At 39.1% G+C, this 17,060-nt stretch overlaps 1 protein-coding gene across 1 annotated transcript in view; it reads left to right on the forward strand.

Moving 5' to 3' along the window:
• The window catches only part of LOC128690545 (Krueppel-like factor 16), a 203,351-nt gene extending 186,748 nt beyond the window's left edge, over positions 1 to 16,603 (forward strand). The window contains exons 2-3 of the mRNA XM_053779236.2: positions 4,639 to 4,789; positions 12,850 to 16,603. Coding sequence (XP_053635211.2) covers positions 4,639 to 4,789; positions 12,850 to 12,976 — 278 coding nt within the window. The 3' untranslated portion in view covers positions 12,977 to 16,603. The remainder of the gene's footprint in view (positions 1 to 4,638; positions 4,790 to 12,849) is intronic.
• The last annotated feature ends 457 nt before the right edge of the window (positions 16,604 to 17,060 follow it).

The raw sequence follows: 17,060 nt of genomic DNA on the forward strand, positions 1-17,060 counted from the left end.
GGATACAAGGAGAATAGAAGCATCAGGGAAGAGAGAGGTGAAGGTTTATAAACTAAAAGAGGAGGCAGTTAGGGTAAGATATAAACAGCTATTGGAGGATAGATGGGCTAATGAGAGCATAGGCAATGGGGTCGAAGAGGTATGGGGTAGGTTTAAAAATGTAGTGTTAGAGTGTTCAGCAGAAGTTTGTGGTTACAGGAAAGTGGGTGCGGGAGGGAAGAGGAGTGATTGGTGGAATGATGATGTGAAGAGAGTAGTAAGGGAGAAAAAGTTAGCATATGAGAAGTTTTTACAAAGTAGAAGTGATGCAAGGAGGGAAGAGTATATGGAGAAAAAGAGAGAGGTTAAGAGAGTGGTGAAGCAATGTAAAAAGAAAGCAAATGAGAGAGTGGGTGAGATGTTATCAACAAATTTTGTTGAAAATAAGAAAAAGTTTTGGAGTGAGATTAACAAGTTAAGAAAGCCTAGAGAACAAATGGATTTGTCAGTTAAAAATAGGAGAGGAGAGTTATTAAATGGAGAGTTAGAGGTATTGGGAAGATGGAGGGAATATTTTGAGGAATTGTTAAATGTTGATGAAGATAGGGAAGCTGTGATTTCGTGTATAGGGCAAGGAGGAACAACATCTTGTAGGAATGAGGAAGAGCCAGTTGTGAGTGTGGGGGAAGTTCGTGAGGCAGTAGGTAAAATGAAAGGGGGTAAGGCAGCCGGGATTGATGGGATAAAGATAGAAATGTTAAAAGCAGGTGGGGATATAGTTTTGGAGTGGTTGGTGCAATTATTTAATAAATGTATGGAAGAGGGTAAGGTACCTAGGGATTGGCAGAGAGCATGCATAGTTCCTTTGTATAAAGGCAAAGGGGATAAAAGAGAGTGCAAAAATTATAGGGGGATAAGTCTGTTGAGTATACCTGGCAAAGTGTATGGTAGAGTTATTATTGAAAGAATTAAGAGTAAGATGGAGAATAGGATAGCAGATGAACAAGGAGGCTTTAGGAAAGGTAGGGGGTGTGTGGACCAGGTGTTTACAGTGAAACATATAAGTGAACAGTATTTAGATAAGGCTAAAGAGGTCTTTGTGGCATTTATGGATTTGGAAAAGGCATATGACAGGGTGGATAGGGGGGCAATGTGGCAGATGTTGCAGGTGTATGGTGTAGGAGGTAGGTTACTGAAAGCAGTGAAGAGTTTTTACGAGGATAGTCCCCTCAAGGAAGGTTCCTTGATGTTGGTGAGGGGCTCTTGATTTAGGGAATTGGAACTGTGCTCCAGTTCCCTGAATTAAGCCTGAATGCCTTCCACATCCCCCCCAGGCGCTGTATAATCCTCCGGGTTTAGCGCTTCCCCCTTGATTATAATAATAATAATACGAGAATAGTGAGGCTCAAGTTAGAGTATGTAGGAAAGAGGGAAATATAAACACAAATGCAGTATAATGTGATCCTTTATTGACTACGTTTCGCCCACACAGTGGGCTTTTTCAAGTCACAAACAGAACTACCTGGGGTGGAAGGAACGCGAGTATTTATAGTCCGGCTGAGGTCAGGTGAAGAATGCTGCATCTGATGATGTACCGAGTGGGGCTATAGAGTCTAAAAACTTGGGTAACTTGGAAAGGAGATTGGATAAGTTTGTGAGCAGACCTTCTACAGTGTTCTTATGTGGGATAGCGATGAAGAAGTTTCTTGGCAAGTGGTTCAGCTATGTTATAGAAGCCACTATTCTGGTTGAAGTTGTCGGATATAGAAATAAGTGATGATTCCAGGATTCTTCGGTATTGAGTGTTGTCTTCTGTGGCGATAAGTCTTGAGTTTCTGTAGTTTATCAAGTGGTTGTGTGAATTACGGTGTTGTACGCAGGCATTCCTTGTGTCGTCAGACCTGCTTGCGTATTGGTGTTCTGAAATACGTGTTTGGAGGTCCCTTGATGTTTCGCCCACGTATAACTTGTTGCAGTCATTACAAGGGATTATGTATACCCCTGCAGAGGATGGAGGCTTGTCCTGCCTACTACTGGTGATGTCCTTGATGGTCTTGGTTGTGGAGGTAGATACTTGGAATGATGTTTTGGCAAAGATGTTGGAAACATGTTTGGCAACTCCCACCAACTCCATTGCCAAACATGTTTCCAACATCTTTGCCAAAACATCATTCCATGTATCTACCTCCACAACCAAGACCATCAAGGACATCACCAGTAGTAGGCAGGACAAGCCTCCATCCTCTGCAGGGGTATACATAATCCCTTGTAATGACTGCAACAAGTTATACGTGGGCGAAACATCAAGGGACCTCCAAACACGTATTTCAGAACACCAATACGCAAGCAGGTCTGACGACACAAGGAATGCCTGCATACAACACCGTAATTCACACAACTACTTGATAAACTACAGAAACTCAAGACTTATCGCCACAGAAGACAACACTCAATACCGAAGAATCCTGGAATCATCACTTATTTCTATATCCGACAACTTCAACCAGAATAGTGGCTTCTATAACATAGCTGAACCACTTGCCAAGAAACTTCTTCATCGCTATCCCACATAAGAACACTGTAGAAGGTCTGCTCACAAACTTATCCAATCTCCTTTCCAAGCTACCCAAGTTTTTAGACTCTATAGCCCCACTCGGTACATCATCAGATGCAGCATTCTTCACCTGACCTCAGCCGGACTATAAATACTCGCGTTCCTTCCACCCCAGGTAGTTCTGTTTGTGACTTGAAAAAGCCCACTGTGTGGGCGAAACGTAGTCAATAAAGGATCACATTATACTGCATTTGTGTTTATATTGCCATTGTGTCGGTATTTTATACCATTTATTTCCATCCAGGAAAGAGGGAAATTATTTCCCAGTAAAAGTAGGCCTTAGACAAGGATGTGTGATGTCACCGTGGTTGTTTAATATATTTATAGATGGGGTTGTAAGAGAAGTAAATGCGAGGGTCTTGGCAAGAGGCGTGGAGTTAAAAGATAAAGAATCACACATAAAGTGGGAGTTGTCACAGTTGCTCTTTGCTGATGACACTGTGCTCTTGGGAGATTCTGAAGAGAAGTTGCAGAGATTGGTGGATGAATTTGGTAGGGTGTGCAAAAGAAGAAAATTGAAAGTGAATACAGGAAAGAGTAAGGTTATGAGGATAACAAAAAGATTAGGTGATGAAAGATTGGATATCAGATTGGAGGGAGAGAGTATGGAGGAGGCGAATGTATTCAGATATTTGGGAGTGGACGTGTCAGCGGATGGGTCTATGAAAGATGAGGTGAATCATAGAATTGATGAGGGGAAAAGGGTGAGTGGTGCACTTAGGAGTCTGTGGAGACAAAGAACTTTGTCCTTGGAGGCAAAGAGGGGAATGTATGAGAGTATAGTTTTACCAACACTCTTATATGGGTGTGAAGCATGGGTGATGAATGTTGCAGCGAGGAGAAGGCTGGAGGCAGTGGAGATGTCATGTCTGAGAGCAATGTGTGGTGTGAATATAATTCAGAGAATTCGTAGTTTGGAAGTTAGGAGGAGGTGCGGGATTACCAAAACTGTTGTCCAGAGGGCTGAGGAAGGGTTGTTGAGGTGGTTCGGACATGTGGAGAGAATGGAGCAAAACAGAATAACTTCAAGAGTGTATCAGTCTGTAGTGGAAGGAAGGCGGGGTAGGGGTCGGCCTAGGAAAGGTTGGAGGGAGGGGGTAAAGGAGGTTTTGTGTGCGAGGGGCTTGGACTTCCAGCAGGCATGCGTGAGCGTGTTTGGTAGGAGTGAAAGGAGACAAATGGTTTTTAATACTTGACGTGCTGTTGGAGTGTGAGCAAAGTAACATTTATGAAGGGGTTCAGGGAAACCGGCAGGCCGGACTTGAGTCCTGGAGATGGGAAGTACAGTGCCTGCACTCTGAAGGAGGGGTGTTAATGTTGCAGTTTAAAAACTGTAGTGTAAAGCACCCTTCTGGCAAGACAGTGATGGAGTGAATGATGGTGAAAGTTTTTCTTTTTCGGGCCACCCTGCCTTGGTGGGAATCGGCCAGTGTGATAATAAAAAAAATAAAATAATATGAAAAACACCAAAAAATGCAAAGAAACACGAAATAGTTTACAGCAATCTTCTGATACTGCGTATGCTGTCAGTGGCCATGATAAACCCAACAAAGAAGAAGCAAACTTCTGGCAGGTCGTGTTTGTTTGGTTGAGTGCCGAGCAAACGGTGAACTACCGAGCGATTTTTTTTACCGAACAAAGCATTCGAATACCGAATTGTTTGTGTAGGGAGCTGTTCAAGTACCAAGGTTACACTGTATATCATATCAAGTGAGCAATAAAAAATGCATATACAGCACACACATTAGTTAAAATATTTTTGTACTTAGCTTATGGGTATAATTGAAAACTGCTGCATTAGCAAAATGCCGTAAAGTGAAGCACTGTAAAGTGGGGCCCTCCTGTATAACACTATATTCTAGAAAAATATAATTGAGAATGGTTGTATGTAAGTAAGACTTGCCTAGCATAGGCCATTAGGCTTACTGAAGTTCTTTAGCCTTATATTCTTATGGCATTTCTTTTAAGATGATCAGTCACAGCTAACATGTTTTGTTTTGTAAAAGCATGTTGCACTAAAAACTAATTAAGACCTCTTATTTCAGGAGAGCGACCATTTGAGTGCACATGGACAACTTGCTGTAAAAGATTTGCCCGCAGTGATGAGCTGGCACGACACACCAGGACTCACACAGGGGAGAAGAACTTTGTTTGTCCAGTGTGCCAAAAACGATTTATGCGATCGGATCACCTCAGGTACTTTTGTTTTAATAAAATTAATAGGTTCTACTTAATAATATGAGTAACTTTATTTCTGTAAAGTACATCATATAATTGAGATAGGATGAACTGATATAATTTTTTTAGCATAACTGCCATCTCCCACCAAGGCAGGGTGACCCAAAAAATGAGGAACTCGTTTTTACATTTAGTAATATATACAGTGGAACCTCTACTTGCGAGTTTAATCCATTCCATGACCTTGCTCGCAACTAGATTTGCTCGTTTGCAGAGTCAATTTTCCTCATTTAAATTAACTGAAATGCAATTAATCCGTTCCAGTGGAATTCTATACTTCAATAATTTCGCTAATATCAACTGTACGGCTTATTTATCTATCTCACTTCATCTAATATGACATAATAAACAATATAAATAACATACAAACCTGATATATACTCTAAAATGAATAAAATATATCATTCATGTGGTGGTATGGGCGGTGTCGGCGGTTGACGAATTTGTCTGGAGACCGGGCAAAATACTTCATGAATAATTTAGCTAATATCATCTATATGGCTTATTTATATATCACAGTTCATCTAATATGACACAACAAACAATAAAAATAACATGGAAACATGATATATACTCTAGAATGAATAAAATATGTCACTATGTAACAGGTGGAGGCGGCCACAGCCGCTCCCTCTTTGTTTTGGTAAACACCGCCATCTAGTGACGGCCTTTTGAAGCCGTCTATTATAATTGTTATATATAGTACATTATTATTATACAGTGGAACCTCAAATATCGAACTTTCTTCGGTCCAGAAGGCTGTTCGAGTGCCTTTACCGAATGAATTTATTCCCATCAGGAATAATGTAAATTAGATTAGTCCATTTCAGACCCTCAAAAATACACTTATAAAAGCACTTACAAAAATACACTTACATAATTGGTCGTGTTGGGAGCAGTTCGATTTTTGAGGTTCCACTGTATATGTATTATTATTATATATATTATACAGTGGACCCCCACATAACGCTATTAATCCGTTCCTGAGAGCTCAATGTTATGCGAAATTATCGTTATGCGAATTAATTTTCCCCATGAGAAATAATGGAAATCAAATTAATCCGTGCAAGACACCCAAAAGTAAGAAAAAAAAAACTTTTTTACCACATGAAATATTAATTTTAATACACACAAACTTAAGAAAACATGCACAGTTACATGACACTTACCTTTATTGAAGATGTGGTGATGATTGATGGGTTGGGAGGAGAGGAGACTGGATGGTTTTAGTGTTTAGAAGGGGAATCCCCTTCCATTAGGACTTGAGGTGTCAAGTCCTTTTCCAGGGTTGCTTCCCTTCTTTTAATGCCACTAGGACCAGCTTCAGAGTCACTGGACTTCTGTCGCACAACATATCTGTACATAGTGGCCTGTACCTCTCGGTCCTTTATTTATTTTTTATTTTATTATCACACCGTCGCACAACATATCTGTACATAGTGGCCTGTACCTCTCGGTCCTTTATGCTGACACGTCCACTCCCAAATATCTGAATACGTTCACCTCCTCCATACTCTCTCCCTCCAATCTGATATTCAATCTTTCATCACCTAATCTTTTTGTTATCCTCATAACCTTACTCTTTCCTGTATTCACCTTTAATTTTCTTCTTTTGCACACCCTACCAAATTCATCCACCAATCTCTGCAACTTCTCTTCAGAATCTCCCAAGAGCACAGTGTCATCGGCAAAGAGCAGCTGTGACAACTCCCACTTTGTGTGTGATTCTTTATCTTTTAACTCCACGCCTCTTGCCAAGACCCTCGCATTTACTTCTCTTACAACCCCATCTATAAATATATTAAACAACCACGGTGACATCACACATCCTTGTCTAAGGCCTACTTTTACTGGGAAAAAAATTTCCCTCTTTCCTACATACTCTAACTTGAGCCTCACTATCCTCGTAAAAACTCTTCACTGCTTTCAGTAACCTACCTCCTACACCATACACTTGCAACATCTGCCACTTTCCTAAAGTGTTTCACAACAGTGTCAGTGTAATAGTCACCAGCACGGCTTGCAATAGCTGTCTGAGGGTGATTTTCATCTCTAAAAGTTTCTCCTACTTTAGCATTCAAGTCCCCTACCACAATTACTCTCTCACTTGGTTCATGAAGGTTTGCACTTCAAGCCACTTTGCACAGATTTCCTTAATCTTTGAAGTAGGCGACTTCTTCAATTTTCATCCATGAAGGTTTGCACTTCAAGCCACTTTGCACAGATTTCCTTAATCTTTGAAGTAGGCGACTTCTTCAATTTCTCTCTCCCCTCCTCCGAAGCAATTTCCTCAGGTGTGGCCTCTTGTTGTTGAAGTTGATCTAGCAGCTCATCAGTGGTTAGTTCTTCATTGTCCTCCTCCACCAACTCTTCCACATCCTCCCCACTAACCTCCAACCCCAAGGACTTCCCCAATGCCACAATTGATTCCTCAACTGGCATAGGATTCTCAGGGTTAGCCTCAAATCCTTCAGAATCCCTTTGGTCTACACATTCTGGCCACAGTTTCTTCCAAGCAGAGTTCAAGGTCCTCTTAGTCACTCCCTCCCAAGCCTTACCTATAAGGTTTACACAATTGAGGATATTGAAGTGCTCTCTCCAAAACTCTCTTAGAGTCAGTTGAGTTTCTGAGGTCACTACAAAGCACCTTTCAAACAGAGCTTTTGTGTACAGTTTTTTGAAGTTTGCAATAACCTGCTGGTCCATGGGCTGCAGGAAAGGAGTGGTATTAGGAGGCAAAAACTTCACCTTAATGAAGCTCATGTCCCCACAAAGTCGCTCTGCCAAGTCTGTAGGATGACCAGGGGCATTGTCTAACACCAGGAGGCACTTAAGGTCTAATTTCTTTTCAGTTAGGTAATTTTTCACAGTGGGGGCAAATGCTTGGTGTAACCAGTCATAGAAAAAGTCCCTTGTGACCCATGCCTTATTGTTTGCCCTCCACAGCACACACAAATTAGCCTCGAGGATATTCTTTTGCCTGAACGCTCAGGAAGTTTCAGAGTGATACACTAATAAAGGCTTCACTTTGCAATCACCACTAGCATTGGCACACATGAGAAGAGTAAGCCTGTCTTTCATAGGCTTATGTCCTGGGAGTGCCTTTTTCTCCTGAGTAATGTAGGTCCTGCTTGGCATTTTCTTCCAAAACAGGCCTGTTACATCACAATTAAACACTTGTTCAGGTTTCAGTCCTTCACTGTCTATGTACTCCTTCAATTCATGCACATATTTTTCAGCTGCTTTTTGGTCCGAACTGGCAGCCTCACCATGCCTTATCACACTATGTATGCCACTACGCCTCTTAAATCTCTCAAACCAACCTTTGCTGGCCTTAAATTCACTCTCATCACCACTAATTGCAGGCATTTTTCTAATTAAATCCTCGTGCAACTTCCTAGCCTTTTCACTTATGATCGCTTGAGAGATGCTATTGCCTGCTATCTGTTTTTCGTTTATCCACACCAATAACAGTCTCTCAACATCTTCTATCACTTGCGATCTCTGTTTCGAAAGCACAGTTAAACCTTTGGCAAGAACAGCTTCCTTGATTGCCGTTCTCTTGGACACAATAGAAGCGATGGTTGATTGGGGTTTACTATACAACCTGGCCAGCTCGGAGACACACACTCCACTTTCATACTTAGCAATGATCTCTTTCTTCATCTCCATAGTAATTATTTTATTTATTTTATTATCACACTGGACGATTCCCACCAAGGCAGGGTGGCCCGAAAAAGAAAAACTTTCACCATCATTCACTCCATCACTGTCTTGCCAGAAGGGTGCTCCACACCACAGTTTCCAAACTGCAACATCAACACCCCTCCCTCAGAGTGCAGGCACTGTACTTCCCATCTCCAGGACTCAAGTCTGGCTTGCCGGTTTCCCTGAACCCCTTCATAAATGTTACTTTGCTCACACTCCAACAGCACGTCAAGTATTAAAAACCATTTGTCTCCATTCATACTTGATGTGCTGTTGGAGTGTGAGCAAAGTAACATTTATGAAGGGGTTCAGGGAAACCGGCAAGCCAGACTTGAGTCCTGGAGATGGGAAGTACAGTGCCTGCACTCTGAGGGAGGGGTGTTGATGTTGCAGTTTGGAAACTGGGGTGTAATTCTCACCCTTATTCCTGTAGGGTTGGCACTAGAAGCTTTCTTGGGGCCCATGGTCACTTATTTTTCAGGTGAAATCACTATAAAAAGGCTGTAATAATACGAAATGTTCTGATTGTATGCTTGAATGTTACCGTGGAGGCTGGCTTGTAAACAATGCCACTGGCAGAACAAGTGAGGCTGGCTCAGGCTGCATGGACGTGTCTCGGACGAATCTCGTTGAGTGAATTTTTTAGCACTATGTGAGGCAAAATTTTAGCGATAAAATGTATCGCTATGCGGATTTAACACTATGCGATGCCAACGTTATGCGGGGGTCCACTGTATTATTATTATTATTATTATTGTATTATATTATTATACTATTATTATTATATTATAGCGGAAAAATAATGTAAGGGACCTGGGAGTAGTAATGTCTGAGGATCTCACTTTCAAGGATCACAACAGTGCCACGATCGCACGTGCAAAGAAAATGATAGGATGGATAATGAGAACTTTCAAAACGAGAGATGCCAAGCCCATGATGATCCTTTTCAAATCACTTGTTCTCTCTAGGCTGGAATACTGCTGTACATTAACATCTCCATACAAAGCAGGTGAAATCGCAGATCTAGAGAGTGTACAGAGATCCTTTACTGCACGTATAAGTTCTGTCAAGCACCTTAACTACTGGGAACGCTTGGAAGCACTTGACTTGTACTCGTTGGAACGCAGGAGGGAGAGATATATCATAATCTACACTTGGAAAATCTTGGAAGGAATGGTCCCAAATCTGCACACAGAAATCACTCCCTACAAAAGTAAAAGACTGGGCAGGCGATGCAAAATGCCGCCAATAAAAAGTAGGGGCGCCATTGGTACACTAAGAGAAAACACCATAAGTGTCCGGGGCCCAAAACTGTTCAACAGCCTCCCATCAAGCATTAGGGGAATTGCCAATAAACCCCTGGCTGCCTTCAAGAGAGAGCTGGACAGATACCTAAAGTCAGTGCCGGATCAGCCGGGCTGTGGCTCGTACGTCGGACTGCGTGCGGCCAGCAGTAACAGCCTAGTTGATCAGGCCCTGATCCATCGGGAGGCCTGGTCATGGACCGGGCCGCGGGGGCGTTGATCCCCGGAATAACCTCCAGGTAACCTCCAGGTATACGTATTATTATTATTACTGTATTATTATTATAGTATAAATAATTTGTAATTTTTATTCACACAAAAAATATAAGATTTACTGTTATTCCTTATTGCAATAATTGTATAAATAATGTCAACCCATTCACGACTGCATATTGGAATGGACAGTGACGTCATTTGTTTACTCTGAAACAGCCAAGCAATGGACCATTTCTCCTAGGTTGAGCTCTATTTCAAGGTACTTTTTGTCGTGAGAGCAATAAAAATCATATCTATTTCTGTAATATATCTTCCATTCTATCAAACGAGAATACAACCATAAAAACCATTCGAAATTACCGCTAAGGGGTGGCTAATTGCTGAAAAGTGAACTCCATTATTTATGCTTAGATTTCTTTCATTTTTGGTGTACATTAAGAAGCATCTTTCCATCATACATTGCCCAAGTTTCAATAAGATAGTCCAACAAACAAATGAGATACAATTCCCGAGATCAAGAGCAAGAGCCCCTCACCAGTGTCAAGGAACCTGCCTTGAGGTCTGCTCACTTGTGGAAATTTTGCTCGCGTATGGAAGAAAAAAATTGACGCATCGACTGCTCGTATTTGGAAAAACTCGCACGTGGACACGCTCGCAAGTAGAGATTCTACTGTATATACATGTATACAGAGGAAGGTTACTAGCTCCTTGCCCCAGCTTTTTAGTTACCTCTTACAACACACATGGCTTATTATGAAGGATTCTTCTCCACTTCCCCATGGAGATGAATTGATATGTTCTAACTAATTTATAGAAAGCCCCTTGTTATGTAGAGTATTTTGGGCAGCCTTAAAATTAACTTATAACTACTGAATATTGTATAATTAGGTTAGTTTATTTGAATGATATGGTTTGTAAGCTTTAATATTTTATATAAAAATGTGGCTTATGAAGGGATTCAGGGAAACTGGCATGCCAGACTTGAGTCCTCGAGATGGGAGGTACAGTGCCTGCTCTCTGAAGAAGGGGTGCTAATGTTGCATTGTTGTAACTGTAGTGTAAGCATGCCTCTGGCAAGACAGTGATGGAGTGAATGATGATGAAAGTTTTTCTTTTTCAGGCCACCCTGCCTTGGTGGGAAACAGCCGATGTGTTAATAAATAAATAAATAAAAAAATTGTTAGAATATTTATAGTGGTAAATTCTGAATCAGAAAATATTTATGGCTATTATTTATATTGAGATATATTTGTGATAATGAGAGTATGAGGGAGGGACGGAGGTACTCCCTCTACAGGTGAGGATGTAGAATCACAGAATGAAGTGGTTAAAGAAATGGAAAACATCAAGTTCAAACTGTATGAATTGTGCAGAAGCCAGGAGAGACACAGGGAACAAATAACCATAATTGAAACTGGAAGAAATCCAAAATACTTATTCTTGTATGGAAAATCCATGGTAGAAACTCACATTTATTATCAAGGCTCCTGCTTGATGACAACAAAGAAATGGGTGAAGTATTGAAATTATACTATGACTGTGTGCTCAGTAAGCCATTAATCAGTCTGAAGACTGAAAATTCAAATGTGATTTTCATCGATGAAAATTAAAACTCATCTCCATGCCACTGACATACTGTAACATTAACTCCAATTGAAAAAAGCTATGAAGATGAGGTGCAATGTAACTCTAAGATCTTTAAAAAATGTGAGATACCAGTATTGAAAAAGCTTAACCAATAGGGGTTTAGTACTCCATGAATGTAATAATAAGTCTGCTCTTGAAGACACAAACAAATACAGTGGTACGTACCTTGAATTTCGGCCATAATTTGTTCCAAAAGGCTGTTCGAGTGCCTTTACCGAACGAATTTGTTCCCATAAGGAATAATGTAAATTAGATTAATCTGTTTCAGACCCCCAAAAATACACTTACAAAAGCACTTATAAAAATACACTTACATAATTGTTCGAGTTGGGAGCGGTTTGAAATTCGAGGTACCACTGTATTCACTTTTATCACATTCCAGTATTATCTCTGGGAAAAAAAGCTTTCTGAAAGCATTTCATCATCACTTTTCTTAACTTACCACTATGGCCTCTTGCTTTTGTTAATAGTGCTATTATTTTGAAGCCTTTTATGACATTGTACACTATGTGGTTATCATCTCTCTTCCTCCTCCTATCAACCAAAGGATATTTTTTGGCTTTTTCAATATTGGTATGTATCTCACATTTTTTAAAGATCTTAGAGTTATTTTGCACCTCATCTTCATAGCTTTTTTCTAACTTGTTCACATATTTTTATTAGTTGTAGACACCAAACCACAACCACTGCATATTGCAATTTTTGCCTAACATACAATGGAAGAACCAATGGGGTTTAGCACTCTCCATGAATGTAATAATTATACGTATATCATTTATTTACTGTAGCTTCTCTAAAATGCTGCCTTAAAGCACCATTTTTTCCTTTCTTATAAGCTAAGCTTATATTATTTCCAGTAGTACATGACCACTCTTTCTAAGTGAGTTTAGATAGTTTGTTGGAAATTTCTTCATTAGTGCTAGTAAATACCATATCAAGTATTACAGGTGTGCTACACCCACTGGAAGTTTGAAAAAATATTTGAGAGATGAAACAATGTTGAAGGGACACTACAAATATAGCACTACCTTTGCAGCTATAAATGCAGAATCACCATGTACAGTACTAAAATTTTGTTACCAAAGACATTTGTTTGTGCATCAGTTGTGTATCCCTTGTACAACAGTTGTTTTTTCTTTACAGCAAACATGCACGACGGCACCCTGATTTTGATCCTGCACTTCTTCGGCAGCGGCGCCATGCTCTTCCAACACTGATTACCACCTCTTCTTCTGTTACATCAGACAGTGAAGAACCAAGTTCACCTTGAGATCTGTCACTCATAGGATGTGTATCCAAGCTGCTGCCGTCTCTGTGCCAGAAGCGGACCTTTTGCCGCACAGTACAAAGTGGCGTTATTTTTCCAGCGCTGCAACCTTATGAGGGGTGTTGAGGCGTCATAGTGGTGCAAGAGAGGACCAATATGGGATTGTTTTAAGTGATTTTGTGGTGCGATGTTTGTTGAATCCACCACAAGAGTTCGATCCACCCACTTACTGTATTTGTAAATATTGTTTTTTCTTCAAAGGTTAATAGGCTCTACCCACTCAGGTCTGTGAGGCATACCACACAAAACCTACAATTGCTCAGCATTACGTATTGAAGTGCAACATAATGTAATGGTGATGAGTGTCATGTATCATCTGTGCACATGCTTTCATCGGCTCAAAACAGATGTGATGTATATATATTTTACATGAAACAGTTAATGATGCTCTTTTTATATCAAATGTATTTTTAATTGTGTTCCATGACTTATGGGAGTGTATCACAGCTGTGTCTTGTAACTCAGATTCATATACATATCTTAAAAATAGGTTCAAATTGTAATCATATGCACATGTATATGTATACCTATGATACCTATGTATTCCTCATGTATGAGTGTGTGATCCTCTATATCCATTTGAAGCACCATGGATGACCATTTTGGGGATAAATCTGAGTCACTTTGAAGAAGGTGAACTCGGTCTGAAATCACTCATTTGGTCTCCATAGAATACAGGGTTATTAGATAATCAGAGGATGTTTTACCCTACCATGTACAAGATGTCTGTGTGATTCAGCCACCAAGACCACCCTCTGAGTTGATTCCAGTAAGCTGTATGACACAGATGAACATGCTGGATGTGTTCAAGGTATGGGTATGCTGGCTTTCTCACATGTTTCATTTTCCAGGTCATATCAGTATATAAAAATTAATGTTAATTGATTGTGTGATAATTTTTTATGACTAGCAGAACAAAGAGAAATGAGCGTTTAAAATCTTGTATAAGATTAACATTCAGTCAGTAGTATGTTCTTCACTGTGGTTTAATGAACAAAACAATTCAGTCAAGCCTTTTCCTTTACTAAAAGCTACATAAATTTTTTTGGCAGTTAATTTTGATATGCTGATATGACAGGTTGTAGTACTTTACCTGGTGCTATAAAGTGCCTTAGATGGTTGGGGCACCAATGTTCCCAGACTCAGCATCATCCCTGTGTGTGTAAGATGTCCAGTCAGTATCCTCTACATCCAACCCACTTTCATCCTTTTCATTCCCTTTCCTTGTGTTAGTTAATGTAGTATGACCTCAATATGTGCATACTACCCAAAAATTCATATGTTTAATGTTAGGCATTATTTATCCATATATACTGTACTTCATGTATTCATGTTGTATTGCACATTATTATTATTTAAATACCTCTCACTGTGTTCCTGTGATGGCGTGCCACTTTTGAAATGTCAGACTGGAATGCAAATCAATTTCATGGGCAGCATTAAAGTGGCCTGTTTTCTTAGTAACTCTTGGCATTAGTTACTTGCCAATACAGCACAAGTGTCAGCTCTGCTATCACCTTATATTTGAGGCCTTGAGAGGTAACTAAAAAAAAGCCCAGTACTGTATTAAGATGAACTTTCGTGACTATTGAGGATAAAATGTTGGCAGCTTTTTTAATAGAAATTGTATATTTTGTATTAAAACTTGTTACTCACTATAGTAGTGTTACCATAGGTGAATGTTCAAACAGTATTTATATGTTTTATGATGATAATGAGGTTTGATTGTGTTAATGTACCTCAGTAAATCTTTAAATAGTTTACCATAAAAAATATTTTTGTTTATCAAAAAGCTGTCATTTAAATGTCTACACATTGTTGCTGATCATTTGCAGTATCCTATCTCAAACTTGAAGACAGTGTGTGTCTAGTCACTACAGGACTTACCATAAACAAAGTAATACAGAAAGCAAATGACTATGTAATGCATGTACTTAGTCGCATGACATTTCAAATATTCCTTAATCTTCAATCCACTGTTAAAACTGAAGGGAAATGTTTTGCCTTTCTTTTGCGGAGTTTATGGGCGTGAAGCCAGCGCAATGTTTAATAATACGACCTCAACTGTAGTGCCATATGATTAAGTAAGGAAAAAGTTTACATGGCCATTGGCCAACTGGTTAATATTATCCTCACTTGTATTAAGAAGTTTTGTCTGCTGCTCAAAAAGTTCAAAAGTAGTGGGCTTAGACCAATAGTTACTCTCACGATAGATTCTTTGAATGTATCTGGTGCAGTGATTCAAGGTCATCCCAGAAAATATCTGCCAAAAATTGAATTTCTTATTAAAATTACTTGTAGCAAAGATATTCATTCATTTCAGTGTGTGTAAAGGCAGCCATATATTAGGTATATACAGTACTGTAAATGTTTCCACTTGTCCTCCATCTAGCACCTTCAGAATGAGGTATCCAGGCTTAAACTACTATATGTGATCTTCTGTATACCCTATCAAGATTAAGAGTATAATTATTTTCCGTACAGTACTTAAAATATATTTATCAGCATAGTCGAGTCTTTTGCACTAGTTCATATTTATACTATGTGACTGGTAAGATGTAACTGAGAAAAATTAAAATAATGGAAGCATCATTCTTTCATAATATGTATGTTAGTGAACGAAAATGTGGTCCAGTGTAAATGAAGCGACAAAGATGCTGGGCCACTGAATGTCTTCTTTTTAATGCTCTGTGTTCCAAGGGTCTCAGTTTAGTGTTATTTTTAATTCACTTTGTACAAAAGACATATAAGTGATTTTCAATGCATTGCATTCATTTTATTACAAAAGGTTGTTCATTTATATGACGTATTCATAAGTCAGGAAATTAGCAAAGTAAACTTCCCAAATACTCGTCTTTATTGGAGTCTAGAAATAAATGTTTTGTTCCAATTAGTTCAGTGCAGTTCCTTCCAGTTAATGTTATTACTGTCTTCTTTAATAAGTGAGGAAATTAGTTGCTACGATTTGTAAAGCATTTTGTTTAAACTTATATCTACACAAACAGTTGTAAAGCAGTCAGTGGTGACATAACTGGAGTTGTCTGAATGATACACAAATAACCTACACATAGGAGAAAGAAACTTATGGTGATGTTTCGGTCCAACTTGGATCACTAATTATGTGCAGGTTATTTGTGTATTGTTCTGGTCACTGTATTGTGCCATTGTCTAAATGGTTCATGGGCTGTGTTCATGAGAAAGTAATGCCACGTGAAATACTTGCAAGTCAGCAAGATAAATATTTATTTCATAGACAAAAAAAGTGTTCCTCTTGTACTGTACTTTGCATGAATTTGTTCAATGTAATAGTAGTGATATACAGTATCATGTATTACACTGACACCAGTACATATCTTGGGAAATGTGAATATTTCATATGGCTTTTACAGGCAGTCTCTCTAGAACATGACCTAATCCTAATGTTATCCTGAAAAAGTCTTTCATAATTCACTTTCCAGAATAAATATTTTTGAGGGGGAGCTAATTGTGTCATCACACCAAAAATGGTTTGTTTCTTAGCCCTGAAGACAATGTTGAAAAAGTTGTGTAAATAAAGAGAAATTATGTATTTGATGATTTTTAATTATATAACCACAACTTCATCAGTCCTCATAAGAAAACAAAAATTGTTCACTGATAAGCAAGTGCTGATATCTGTACTGTAACCTTTAAGTACTGACAGAGGTAAATTCTCTTATGACTTGTAATATCAGACAGTATACTGTGTAAATACACCGAGAGTGTGTATTTCAAGGGAATAAAGTACTCTATTCCTGACGTAACTGTCCCGGTGAATTGCAGCCTTAATGACCCACATGTAGTTCATAGGTTATAAACCTAAGAAACTAGTTTACCCATTGAAATTACTTACTTTCCTGCAGTATTCTAACATCATATATTGTGTGTACAATACACTGTAATTCAGCATTCTATTTTTGAGAATATGGTATATTTCAACTAGTTTGAGATACTGAATTCTAACAAAAAATATACAGTAGTCCCTTGTTTACTCTCCTTAATCCGTTCC

This window comes from Cherax quadricarinatus, chromosome 29 (genome assembly GCF_038502225.1).
Source record: "Cherax quadricarinatus isolate ZL_2023a chromosome 29, ASM3850222v1, whole genome shotgun sequence".
Lineage (NCBI taxonomy): Eukaryota > Metazoa > Arthropoda > Malacostraca > Decapoda > Parastacidae > Cherax > Cherax quadricarinatus.